This window comes from Dendrobates tinctorius, unplaced genomic scaffold (assembly GCF_039654945.1).
Source record: "Dendrobates tinctorius isolate UK_male_01 unplaced genomic scaffold, ASM3965494v1 ptg000257l, whole genome shotgun sequence".
NCBI classification, from domain to species: Eukaryota; Metazoa; Chordata; class Amphibia; order Anura; family Dendrobatidae; genus Dendrobates; species Dendrobates tinctorius.
Window position 1 is genome coordinate 5,521,260 of NW_027361924.1, and position 13,694 is coordinate 5,534,953.

General features: G+C 45.7%; 1 protein-coding gene across 3 annotated transcripts in view; it reads right to left on the reverse strand.

Moving 5' to 3' along the window:
- The window catches only part of LOC141069160 (rho GDP-dissociation inhibitor 2-like), a 38,065-nt gene that overhangs the window by 13,935 nt on the left and 10,436 nt on the right, over positions 1–13,694 (reverse strand). Inside the window, exons 1-2 of one of the 3 annotated variants that reach the window (XM_073558541.1) lie at positions 10,589–10,732; positions 4,889–5,068 (exon numbers count right to left, since the gene is read on the reverse strand). In XM_073558541.1, coding sequence (XP_073414642.1) covers positions 4,889–5,063 — 175 coding nt within the window. In that variant the 5' untranslated portion in view covers positions 5,064–5,068; positions 10,589–10,732. Of the gene's footprint in view, positions 1–4,888; positions 5,069–10,409; positions 10,565–10,588; positions 10,733–13,694 lie in introns of those variants that run through there. The other 2 variants (XM_073558538.1, XM_073558539.1) reach the window with 2 other exon arrangements.

Here is a 13,694-nt window from a genome sequence, read left to right on the forward strand (position 1 = left end):
CACCAGATTGAAGATGGCTCTCACGGGAGATGAAGTTCTGGCCTACCCAGATTATGACAAGCCCTTTGTGTTGTATACTGATGCCAGCAACGTGGGACTGGGAGCAGTACTGTCACAGGTACAGAATGGCAAAGAAAGAGTGATCTCCTACGCCAGCAGGAAGCTGCGCCCCACTGAAAGAAACTCTGACAACTACAGTTCCTTCAAGCTGGAGTTCCTCGCCATAGTCTGGGCTGTGACTGAAAGATTCAATCATTACCTAGCTTCAGCCAAGTTTACCATCTTCACGGACAACAACCCGTTGACTCACTTGGAAACTGCCAAACTAGGTGCACTGGAGCAGCGATGGATGGCTCGGCTGTCTATGAGTTTACCATCAAGTACCGAGTAGGGCACAAGAATGCCAATGCTGATGCATTGTCCAGAATGCCTAATCTGCCAGATGCAGGAGAAGACCCTGAGTCTCTTGAGAAGATAGAGTTACCTCCCTTCCACCGGCCACTTGCGGCCGGCCCAGAATGCTCAAGGAGTGAGAAACAGAAGGTCTGGCTTGAAAGAAGTCACCCTAAATCCATTGCCCCCATCATGACTGGGCAGAAACTCAGGATGATGACCCCGCAGTCCTCCTGGTGAAGGAGCTACTGTCACAAGCTGACTCACGCCCAGAGTCGGATGCTCCTGAAGAAACCCAGCAGTTGTGGAAGGAAAGAGGTCAGGTGTTCATTTATGAAGGAAAGCTGTGTCGGAGGAGTATCAATGCCCGCACTCATGAGCTGGTCTGGCAGGTGGTAGTCCCAAAGAGAGAGGCATCAATGGTCCTGGAAGCATACCACAATGGAGCTGGACACTTCGGATGAAAGAAGTTGGAAGCATTGCTCCGGGAGAGGTTCTACTGGGCTGGTATGAGGAGAGGCATTGAAAGGTGGTGACGGGAGTGTGGACAATGTAACCTGCGCAGAAAGGATCGGGACAGCCAGAGAGCTCCTCTACAGCCAATCATCACCAAACAGCCACTGGAGTTGGTAGCCCTGGACCATGTGAAGCTGGTTCCAAGCCGGTCAGGCTACATCTATGCCCTTACCATTGTGGATCACTACTCAAGATTCCTGGTAGTTGTGCCTGTCAAAGATCAAACAGACAGGACAGCAGCCAGAGCATTCCAACAGCACTTCTGTAGACCACATGGATATCCTGAGCGAGTGCTTACAGATCAAGGTCCCGCCTTTGAGGCAGAAGTGTTCCAGGAATTCTGTAACTTTTATGGTTGTAAGAAGATCCGGACAACACCGTATCACCCACAGATCAATGGCATGTGTGAGAAGATGAACCAGGTAGTGATTGACCTACTGAAGACCTTGCCTTTGGAGGAGAAGACTCTGTGGCTAGAAAAGTTACCAGATCTGGTAGACCTCTACAACCACAATCCTGTGAATTCCACATTTGCACTCCAGCATACCTAATGAGAGCAAGACCTGGTAAACTGTCTATTGATTTGGACATGGGAGTCCTTACACCTGAGGTGACGTCACCAGATGCTGATTGGGACACAGAGAGGCAGCAACAGTACAGAAGAGTACAAGAATGCGTGGAAAAGAGTCTAGCTCAGGCAAGACAAAAACAAGAGAGGAACTGCAATCAGCATGCACCTGCAGTTCCCTTGTCACCAGGAGAACAAGTCCTCAAGAGGAAAAGAAGATTGCATAAGCTGGATGATCAATGGGAAGCTGAACCCTACACCATTCTACCCTCAAGCTTTGACAATACCAAGGTGTGTCTTATTAGTTAAGATGGAGGAGAAACCTCAGCAGCCGTATCAAGGGATCATTTGACATTATGCCCTGATCAGCTAAAAGAAAGAATGGAAGAACAAAATAACATCCAACCCATAGAAGAAGAAAAGGTCAGCACCATACTTGGAGAATTCCCTGCAAATTGGACTAAAGTAAATGATGCAATAGTGGTGCCAGTGTTGACCTTTCCCCAACTGGTAGCACAGGAAGACGTGACTCAAGAAAATCCTGAGGATCAGGAAAATCAGGCAGAAGATGCTACACCAGCAGTGGAGCCAGAGAACCCATGCCCTGCCAGTGGTGAATCTGTTATACCCATGGTGAGTCTAAGGCTGAGTTCACACGTGGCGTTTTTTTCGCGTTTCCGAGGCGGTTTTAACCGCGCGATTTTGCCGTAAAAACTAAGCGTCCCATGCATTCCTATGGGATTCCGAAATGCTGTGCTAATGCTGCGGTTTTTACCGCAGTGGAATTGCTTCGTGGTAAAAAACGCAGCATGCTCATTAATTTCGCGGAATCGCGGCGATCCCGCACCGATAGGAATGCATTGATCCGCTTACTTTCCACATGTGGCTGTGCCCACCACGCGAAAGGTAAGCAGAACATTTGCGGATGGTACCCACGGTCCGGAGGAGAGGAGACTGTCCTCCGGGCTATCGCTGTAAAAAATAGAATTTAAAATAAATATTGTTATTCTCACCTTCCGACGTCCCGCGCAGCCTTCCCGCCTCTCCACACGCTCCCGGTCCCAGTAAGCCTTTGCGAGCGATGACGTCCGTTCTCGCGGGATCGCGAAGTCTCGCGGTCATTCGCGTGACGTCATCGCGGTAGTTGTCGCAAAGGATTACTGGGCACGGGAGCGTGGATAGAGGCGGGTAGGCTGCGCGGGACGTCGGAAGGTGAGAATAACAATTTTTTTTTTTTTTATTATTATTTACATAGGCGGTCTCAATAGTAAAAAGTTGGTCACACTCGTCAAACACTATGTTTGACGAGTGTGACCAACCTGTCAATCAGTTCTCCAAGCGATGCTACAGATCGCTTGGAAAACGCTAGCAATTCTGCAAGCTAATTATGCTTGCAAAATGCTAGTTTTTCCGCGGGAATTTAAAATGCGATTTTCCCGCGGAATGGAATTCCGGAATTCTCGCGGTAATTTCCGCGAGAGTTCCGCTACGTGTGAACCCAGCCTTAGAGTTCCTAGATAATCTAGTATCCCTGTGCCATGCAGAACCACCAGTAGTGTATCCAGTACATTACACACTACACCAGTAGGATCCCCAATCACACCAGTGTTACTCAGGTCTACCCATACTACACAAGGTGTACCGCCCATCAGATATTGTGTATAGATAAGTAAATGTTGGAATTGTATGTGTACATATGTAACCGTTTTCAAGTTTGTGCCTACAGATAATCTGGAAGAGTTTCCTTTGAACTTTCCAGCTTTGTTTTTATGGACATTGGACCACAGGACTTGTGTGGTCAAAACAAACGTTGTAAATAGTTCACCATTTGCCCAGGAATGGACCATGGACATTGATGCTTAAACTTCTCATCATAGGACTATTTTTGGAGCTTTTGGTTTTTGTAAATTTTTCCCTTTTTCAAATCTTGTAACCTTCATATTGTTTATCTGTTTTATGTTTTTCATCAGCCCAGGAGTGCTGACTTGCACTAGGGGGGAATGTGGCGGCCCCAGGAGTATGGTCGCCACAATGGCATTTCCAGGGAGATTGATGTCATGCTTGGAAGCAAGGAAGGGTCTCTGTAGCAGTTAATCATTTACATGCAACACGTTCCCACTCCAAGCCAGCAGAGGGAGCTCTGAACCAGGATTGGGGGAGGATCGTGCTCTGAGGGCCAGGAAGGGAAATAGTGTGAGGAGGGCAACGAGTGTAGACGTGTGGAAAGAAGCTGGAGGTTGAGCGCTCCCTCCCGGTGAAAGCGCATGATCTGGAGCCTGGTCTCCACGGTGGTATGGATACTGAATGTCCTGCAACAGAAACCAGAGGAGTAGGAGGCTGTAAATGCTCTATTCCCAACTAAGACTTGGAGGAACAACAGCGAAGGGTGAGCCAAGAGAGAGAGAGGGCTACAGCTGTCTGCCATACGAGGGAGTTCTCAGAGACGATAAGAAGGAGGAACTTCAGTGTAACACTGTACTGGATGTGCCTCAAGCCAGCGCTAGGAAGGAGACTACACAACCCGTCTGATAGAGAGATCCCCAAGTTGCTTCCAGGCTAGCCTGCTCCTGTGCCATCTGTAACCAGGACCCTGGACTGCGTTTGCCAAGTAAAGGTAAAGAAACTGCACCCTGTTGGGTCCTTGCCTCCTTCCTGCAACATCCTCAGCACTGCTACATCTCTGTGCCAAACACTGCACCCTCTTCCTAAACATTCCCCTACACTGCCCTGGGACTACAGCCCTGCCTGTGGAGGGCTACAACATCATTGCTGCACCACACCATCTGTCCCAGAGGATCTGTCTGCAGCGTCGGCTTAACACCTCCCTTGCTGAACACCACAGGTGCCGTCACGAATCATTCATCTATAAACTTTATTCCCAACTTAACCCCTTTTACATGGGCACCCAGGGCCACGAACCGGGTCACCGCTGCTCTGACATTCCCTTCTTAGAGACCGGCCCGGTACAGAGTACCCCACAGCCCTGGGAAGGCGACCCATGTACATTAGTTACGGGGAGTTCCGTTCTATCAATGACATCTTATTGTGTCAGTGTATTCTGCCGGTCTGGGATTCTATTCAGGAACCGTCAGGTGAGCAGAATTTTATTCCTGAGGAGGAATGAAGGTGAATCTGTAAATTAATCCTCCGTAGCTGCGGAGAGGCTGATCAAGAATTCCTTGCAGGGAAAGGGGACATCAATGTCAGGCGGCCGAAGAAAAGCGCAAAATCTATTCCGATCCCAGACAAAAATCAATCGTTACGGCAAGCGGCCAGGACCCAGACAGGAAAAACGTGCCGAAACAGGACCCAGTGACGACCGGAGACATACGGCGCTGTGCAAGTCAGGTTTGCCGTTCAGGAGCCTGGCAAAGCTGGGTGACAATATGGCCACATTCGGCGCAGACTCACCCACTGTGGCCGGCAGGATGCCCAGCAGGGTCTGCTTGTACTTTCTCAGACTCTCGTCATCCTTGTCCAGCTCCTGGATCTCCTGCAGGGATTTCTTCTCCGGGGCTTTGTAGTTCAGGTCGGTTTCGTCATCTTGATCATCTTCAACAGGTTTAATCCCATCTTTGTCGGCCATGATGTCTGAAAGGAGGGAAGAGAAGACAGCGGTCAATGGGGGCATAACCAACCCGAGCGTCGGCTGTGGCCCGGCATCGCGGGAGATTAGTGTATAGAGGTCTGTAGGAAACGGCCCCGATCCCGTGCACTATAGAATCTCAGTAATGCCGATAGCAAGGACACAACAAAAGCAGAATTCTGAATACAGCTCTGGTTGCAACAAGAGTACAAGAAACGACCCCCCCCCCTCTGTAAATTGTACAAGATCTAAAATAAAAATGTTCAGTTTTTTTTGTTGTAAAATTGCATAGACTGAGACAAGTAATAAAATTCTTGGTTTCCAGCAGCCACCACAAGAGGGAGCTCAGGAGTTTACTGCATACACTGAACTCAATATTAACAATGTATACAGAACGAGCGCCTTAGTGGTGGCTGCAGAGAGAATCTTATGTATCTCTGTATACAGGGAGCTCCCCCTAGTGGTGGCTGCAGACAGGATCTTATGTATCTCTGTATACAGGGAGCTCCCCCTAGTGGTGGCTGCAGACAGGATCTTATGTATCTCTGTATACAGGGAGCTCCCCCTAGTGGTGGCTGCAGACAGGATCTTATGTATCTCTGTATACAGGGAGCTCCCCCTAGTGGTGGCTGCAGACAGGATCTTATCATGTATCTCTGTATACAGGGAGCTCCCCCTAGTGGTGGCTGCAGACAGGATCTTATCATGTATCTCTGTATACAGGGAGCTCCCCCTAGTGGTGACTGCAGACAGAATCTTATCATGAATCTCTTTATACAGGGAGCTCCCCCTAGTGGTGGTTGTAGACAGGATCTTATCCTGTATCTCTGTATACAGGGAGCTCCCCCTAGTGGTGGCTGCAGACAGGATCCTATGTATCTCTGCATACAGGGACCTAGATTTTCACGATTTCTCTTTGCGTCTATGCCGGGGATTTGGAGCTTTGGATCAGAAATCAGAGCCACAACCACTGTAAAGATATATTAAGACATTAATCAGCACAGACCTCTCTACGTAAATGTCTCTTCTTGCTCAGTGAATATCTAATAAATCTTAGACAATGTCGCTCTGATCAATAAGTCGCGGCGCTGCCATTTCTTGGATAAACATCAGATAATTGCAGATTACAATCTATCGACAGGTAAGATTCTTTTTCTGCAACCTAAAATGATCTAAATGGAAGTTGAGAGAAGCGGGGGACAAAAAATAATTAGAAAATAATGGTCACTTAAAGGGGAAGTGCAAGGTGACATGACAAATGTGAGGTGGATGGCTGCCCAGGAACCGCGCGATATATTCGGATAATGATACACATTATATATATTGGTACAAACAAGCAACAATTTGGCCTTTTCCAGTGTAAAACAAAAAAAAAAAAAAAAAAAAGTTGTAAAAGAACAAAAACTTTTCCTACAAGTTAGAGAAAAGGGGCAAGGAAGGAGGAGAGTGAACAAAAAAAAAATAGATGGCAAGTTGGGAAGAAAATGAAGGAGGTGGTGAGAAAAGGTAAGAAATAGACAAGGAAGAAAAAAAAAAGTGTTAAAAGGGGCAAGAAAATGGAAATGAGCAGGAGGCAACTAGAAAAGGAAAAGAATGAATGAAAAATGGGGTGAGAACCAAAAATCAAGGTGAGAAATGGAGAAGGAAGTGAAGGAGGGGTTCAACATGAGAAAAGGAAAGAGGAAGCAGCCAGGAAAGAAAGAGAAAGAAGTGAGAAAAATGAGAACTAGAACCAACAGGAAGAAAAGATTAAATGAGAAAAGGAAGTGAAGGAGGAGACAGAGGGACGGCATGAGGGATAGAGAAAGATAGAAGGGACTGGAAAAAGGGGAAGAAGCGAGGGAAAAACAAAAAGAGGATAACAGAAGGTTAGAAAAAAAAAAGTGACTTATGACTTGTGTTTTGAAACTGTTAAACTGTAAAGAGCTGCGGAATATGTTTGCGATATAAAGATTATTATTATTAATAAGAGAAGAAGTTGAGAGAAAAGGAGGGGTTAAAAGGGGAAAGTTAAGAACAGGAGAGAAAAGAGGAAAGGGACAAGAAAGTCAGAAGAGGTAAGGAAAGAAGTGATGGAAAAGAGGGTGAAAAAGGGGAAAGGAAGTGGGGAAAAAAAAAAAAGGATAAAAAGTTGGGGAAAGTGGAAAAAATGAGCAAATGAAGAGAAGGAGGTGTTAAAGGAGAAAGGCATCAGACTAATGGAAGTGAAGCAATAGAAAATAGGGGAAAGGAAGATGGGACATAAGAGAGCAAAGAAAGGTAGTGGAAGAGGGGAGCAATGTGAGGAAAGGTAAGAAGAGGGGAAAAGGGAAAAATAAGGGGGAAAGGAGGAAGAAATGAAAAAAAAAGGAGGTGGGAAGAGAGCAGTGATAAGAAGAGAAGTCAAGAAAGGAAGATGAGAGAGTAATGGAAGAAAGAAATTGGTGATAGAGAAATGAATGTGTCAGAAAAGCAAGAAATAAAAAAGAAAATAAAAGCAGGACAGAAAAATAAGGGAAGGACGAAATATTGTAAGCTAGTTGAGGCAACAAAGGATGAAAGTGGTGGTGAGAAGAAAAACTAATGAGGAAGGCCAGAGACAAGGGAAGGAAGGGGGAAGGAAGGAAGGGGGAAGGAAGGAAGGGGGAAGGAAGGAAGGGGGAAGGAAGGAAGGGGGAAGGAAGGAAGGGGGAAGGAAGGAAGGGGGAAGGAAGGAAGGGGGAAGGAAGGAAGGGGGAAGGGGGAAGGAAGGTTTTAGAGTCAGTGGAAACACTTGGAATCTTTCCTGTCCTACTAAACCGGACTCCAGGGCCGTATAGGAGGAGTCCGGTTTAGTAGAACGCTAGGCGTGTTTTCCTGTTATAATATGAATGAAGCCAGCAGTTTCCATCAGTGTCGCCCGCTCCATCCTGCGTCTCCTCCTCAGTGTCTTTCCTTGGACACTACAGTACGGTAGTAAAGGTTTCTAATGGAAAAATCTACAAAGCAGGAGTTGGCGGTGCTGCTGTGATCTTTAGGTAACTATAGGGGTGTGAAGAAAAAAAACAAAACAAAAAAGACAAACCGCAGTGGTGGACAGAAATGTCCTCTCCATTTGCTCTTAGGCCCCGACAAGATCACAATTCCACCATCGTGCTACAAACCTGCAGCAAAGCCGACCTCATTACTCTGCGGCAACAGGCGAGAGACACCACGGATCAAAGCGCTTTGCTAGAAAGCAGAAGCGAGCGAACAAGTGGCGCATACAAAGCAGCAGGCGCCGCACGCGGAGACATTATCGCGGCACAAGGCGGCGGTGGTCAGATCCATGTCAGTCTATTATACGGCCATTGTATACATCTCAGGGAGCAGACAACGACGCGTCTCCAAATATATTCCGTCATTTCACAGAAAACTCAAGGAGATAAGGAAGCGAGGCAGATGGCCAGCTCTGAAGAGCGCGGAGATAAAACGCACCTCACGGCAAGCGACAGACACGGATCAAACGGCAGAATAAATGCATGAAAATGAGATTAGACGCACGCGGCACAGGGATGAAAGAAGAGACGGGAACTAATCAGAAACACAAATCTCAGTACTTTCTCCAAAGAGCTACTTCAGCCAATAATCCCAGCATGGAGAGCCGGATGTGACTCCGGAGAGTTCACAGTGATGGGGGCACCCCCGGGGGACAGCAGCGACATTGGGCACATGTGAAGGCAAACTGGTGCTGCAGCTCCGCTCCCAGTGACGGAAACATGCAAGCTGGGCGGAGGAGAGCATGCATGTTTATGGCCAGCTTGGTTGGTCTTGTGCAGAACTTTCCATGAAGAGGACTAACCTTTTGGTACCACACAACGCCCACCGACGGCAAACCACACAGCGCCCACCGACGGCAAACCACACAGCGCCCACCGACGGCAAACCACACAGCGCCCAATCAGGGTTGTAGCTGCATACTATCCAACTTTCCTTATGAAAGATTGGGCACCAAATGTTGGATCAGAGTGCACACTGCGCATGGCACGTCCTCAGACTGATGAAGGGTATATGACAAGCTGCGCCATAGAGGAATCACCAAGGAAAGTTACATCTAGAGCAGAAAAACGGGCGTTCGGAAAGAAACAAAACAAAAAAAATCACCATAAAAAATTGGGGAACAATTCCGACAAAAAAAAAAAAAAAAACGATCACACTGTCATCTAGATCCCCTCACACATAATCCTTGATGGCGGACCCTTTGTTTTGTGTAAAGTACTGGGCAAAAATGGAATGGATTACTTAAAGGGGCTGTCCAGTGAACTTGTTGCTCGTAGGGGGCCCGACGTCTGGGATCACTGTCAGAATGGAGCAGGAATGAGCACGATTGACAGCTGTTCCCTAAAAGGGAAGGCGAAGGGAATGCAAGGAAGGACCGCATATCTTCCAGAATGCTGCCCCCTATCACTCAAAGAAAGGGGACGTTCTTATGCCTCATGGATGGAAACCCCCCCTAGGGCGGGGCCTTATTATAAAATGGCTAAAAATTATCTTTAAAAAAAAAAAAGTCTCAATGACGTTTTTCTGAATATTCTAGAAATAATGGAACAAATAAGTTAAAATAGAGTGTTGCTGCAGTACCGGTAACCTACAGGCAGGGGGAGCTGCCAACCCCCAACAGAGCGGGTCATTCTAGGGTAAATTCTGCAGAAAGGACACGGCCGAATCACAGTAGATCTGATACTTCATGGTGACACCGAACATCGGTCTCCAGAGACCTGAGTGACAAAGCCGACATTCACCATGACATCATTGACTCTGGAGACAGACGGGGTGGAGGCCAGCAGATGCCAAGTAATGGGGTCACATATAGGACCCTGCGATGGGCAGTAACACCCAGCACTGATTGCAATTAATAATTTATCAGGTTTCACACCATCAGCCACAGACCCCAGATAAGTCCCCCTCCCCCCGTCACTGTCAATGCACCAATAAAAAAAAAAAAAAAAAAAAAAAAATGTATAATAAATTGTCAAAATAATCTCTTTATATAAATTGTTACACATTATAAAAACCATAAAACAAAGGCTTCATAGATAAAAAGCCATCATCCTATGTCACTCTATGGAACATAAAATGTACAATATAGAATCAGAAAAACGCAATATATAAAATTAATAAAAAATTTAGGTTAAAAAAAAGCATAAAATAAACACAAAAACGTAAAAATGATACAAACACAATAGAAATTCAAATATTGAAAGTAACAAAAAAAAAAAATAGTGAAAAAAATAAAATAAAATATAATACACAGTCATGCAATAAAATGTAATGGAATCTCCATAAAAGGGAAAAAAAACCCACAAAAACAACTTTATTGTAAAAATGCAACAGCCGAGATGATCTCACCTCTGTAACAAACTGTCAGCCACATAAGTTCCAACAGCTGTCCGCCAAATTCGCAGACGTCGATTCCCAACATTTCCCACTTGGTCCCCATCACAGTCCAAAAAAATAAAATATAAAATATTCCTAAAGAAAAAAAAAAAAAAAAAAAATATAATACTAAAAATGGGAGAAGTCCTTGCCTGGTAAGAGAATGGGGAGGTCTGGTGCTTTTTTTTCCCTCTTTAGTTTTATTTTGTTTTGTTTTTTTCTAAAGAGCCATCAAAGAAGACAAAGTGGAGAGATCCCCGTCACAAATCTGCCTTCTGCGAGGAATACCTGGGCAAGAGAAGACGTAATGGGAAAAAAAAAAAGAAAAAGGGCTTGTTGGCGGTGGCCGCTGCTGATTTGCAGTGTGGAGCCCTCCCCTCCCTGCGCACATACAGCCCAGCGCTCGCCCCCCTCTCTGCTGCATGCACCGGCACAGCAATCCCTGCAATGATCTCATCCTCGTCTTTGCAGCAAACGCACCAGAATACAAACACCGGCGCGGCTGCGGCAGAGCGAGGCCCACGGCGCGGCACAGCTGGGGGGAAAAATAGAAAAAAATTCTCTAGGGTGGCTGCTCCAGATCCGTCGTCATCAGGTCACAGCTGTAATAGGATTTATAAATGGATCTTCTAAGGATATAAAAAAAAAAAAAAAAAAAATATAATATAGAAGAGAAAATTTTCCAAGTCAGCCCTATTAATCACAAGGATCCGAAAATGTATAAGGCGCAGGTGGTGTGGCACGACGACGGCGCCATACTGCGACCCACTAGGTCCCAGAAAATCCAACCGGTTCTGACATTTTACGACTGTCGGGCTGGGGGTGCCTGCGGAACCTTCACTTGAACGACGCCACCATCTTTGGCCGTGTGACCCGTGTCCGGGCTTCATTCTCACATCTGTATTTTGTGTCAGCGCCATCCTTGTCTTCACGTTGTGTTCGGTATCACTGCTCAGCTTACTTCATTTTGAATTGACTTGTAATACCAGTCACAACCTGTGGTTAGACGGGGGCGCTGTTATTTTATTTATTTATTTATTTTTTAATAAAAAGCCTTAATCCCAGACTAGCAGGGTAATTCAATACATCGCAGGCAATCTCCTCTCCACTTCCACATATCTGGCTTATAATTATGGGATAGTTAGTGGGGACGGACGAGTAGAGATGATTATTGGATAAATTATTATACCGGTGGTCGAGCCATCCATCATTTAGCCGCCTGACCCTAAAGATGACGATTATGGCACCGTTTCAGGATCCCATTAAATCAGCCATGAGCGCGAGTACATAGAGAGCGTCCCTGGAGGACTCCGCCGTGTAATACTTCATCTACCCTGTGGGGGCATTGGAGGGACAGTAAACACTTCCAAACAGATGAATCTAAACACTGCAACCAAGAGGTGGAAAACAACACACTACTCACAGCTGAGGGTCTGTTACAATTCCAGTTTTGGTCAGCACCTGAATAGTAAAACCTTTCCCACAGCTGAGGGTTTGCTACAATTGCACTTCAGAGAAGGGAGATATATTTTTCCTGCACCGATACATTGTAGCAGGAAAGCAGCTGAAAACAGTTAATCCACAAAGAGCCACCATCAGCTGAAAAACACCTGTGATATTTCTAAACATCTCCCTCACCCCCGCTGAGGACAAGAAGGGTTGTCAGAGGGAGGTCTTGCAAATCTGAAGCCAGAATGATGAGATCACAAGATTTATCCTCAGAGAAGACCCCCATGGATCCAGTGCTGCTTACAGTAGAGGATAAATATGTTTAACCATTTCACGGCCCTTCATTATCCATAGGAGCGGAACCTATGCACTATGTACAGTATATATGCATATATCATGTTCATCCAGCGCCTTCTGTTTCATAATCATAGTAGTCATCTGATATAATCAGTGCTTAATCCTATAGGACTTAAAGGGGATGCGCCTGTCATTTATAAAAAAAGAAAAAAAAAAGAAAAAAAAAAAGAAAAGAAGTGGACCTGATCCCCGGCGATCAATCATGATCATCAGGGAAAGATGAACATTTTTCCTGCGGTGGCCACTGCTGGTGATAAGTGGTATTACATGATGCTATTGTGAATGAATGGGCGACTAATACAAGGTCACCGAGTCCTCCAGAGCAGATCGTAAATGCAATCAAGTGGTGTCTAAAGAGTTTAAGCATTAGGGGACCCCTATCCTTCACCACAGAGAATATTTAATATTAACTACCCCTAAAATAAGAGACTGCCCTCTAGGTGGCGCACTATCGCTTTAACATTCACTTAAAGGGACATTCCAGTCCAGATGGGGATCATATGTGTTTAGTGTCACCTAGGACGGATACTTGCACTCATGATCTAATTTCTTTCCGACTGTGTCTCCCATCAGGTCTCCAGACACAAACCTAGGAGATTTCTTTCCAACTGGGAGTAAGAGGGCGTGTCCTTACTGTTTAGCACAGTCACTGATTGGACAATGTCAGAGCGTGTAGGGACACGCCCCCAAGTAACACCACCAGGTGGCCATACGCCCCTAAGTAACAACACCCAGCGGCCATTTTATTCCTAAAATTTCTTGGAGGAATATAACAGAGGAATTACACAACACAGACGTCTAGGAAAAGAAGCTCCAGACTTGTAATTTGTTGGGGAAAACATGTATTCACTAAAACAGACAGGTCAGGAGACTACACAAGCCCCTTTAAAAAAAAAAAAAAAATTGGCATCTAGTAACCAGATTCCAGCAGTATCTGCTCCAAGACATAAAAATATTCAAACAGCTAGAATGTGAAGACAACACCACCATAGGGGAAGAAAGAAGTAAATATCCCAGGATCACAAGACACTCACAAGGAGATTTGGCCCTCAAGGAACCTAAAAGTAGGGATTAAAGAAGTTAGTCACGTTAGGAGGTTATATGGCTTCAAATATCCAATCCGCATCGGCCAAACAGACTTGAGGTCCTCCACTGTCCATAGAGGTCATCTTCTAAAATATGGAACAGGCTGACGTCTTGGCATCTGACTACTCAGTCTTAAGATTTAGGAAGGCTTTTAAAGAGCTTCCAAAGTCCATCTGGAGCGTAGAAGATGCTCCCAATATCTTCGGAAGTATTTTGACCTCGAATGTTCTGAACCAAGGAACCTTCTGGAGTGAAAGATCTACCACCACCATCATCTTCATGAACATCACACAGAGCAGATACGTTTCTCTAGATCAGTGGTTCCCAAACTCCAGTCCTTGCGGACCCCAACAGGTCATATTTTTA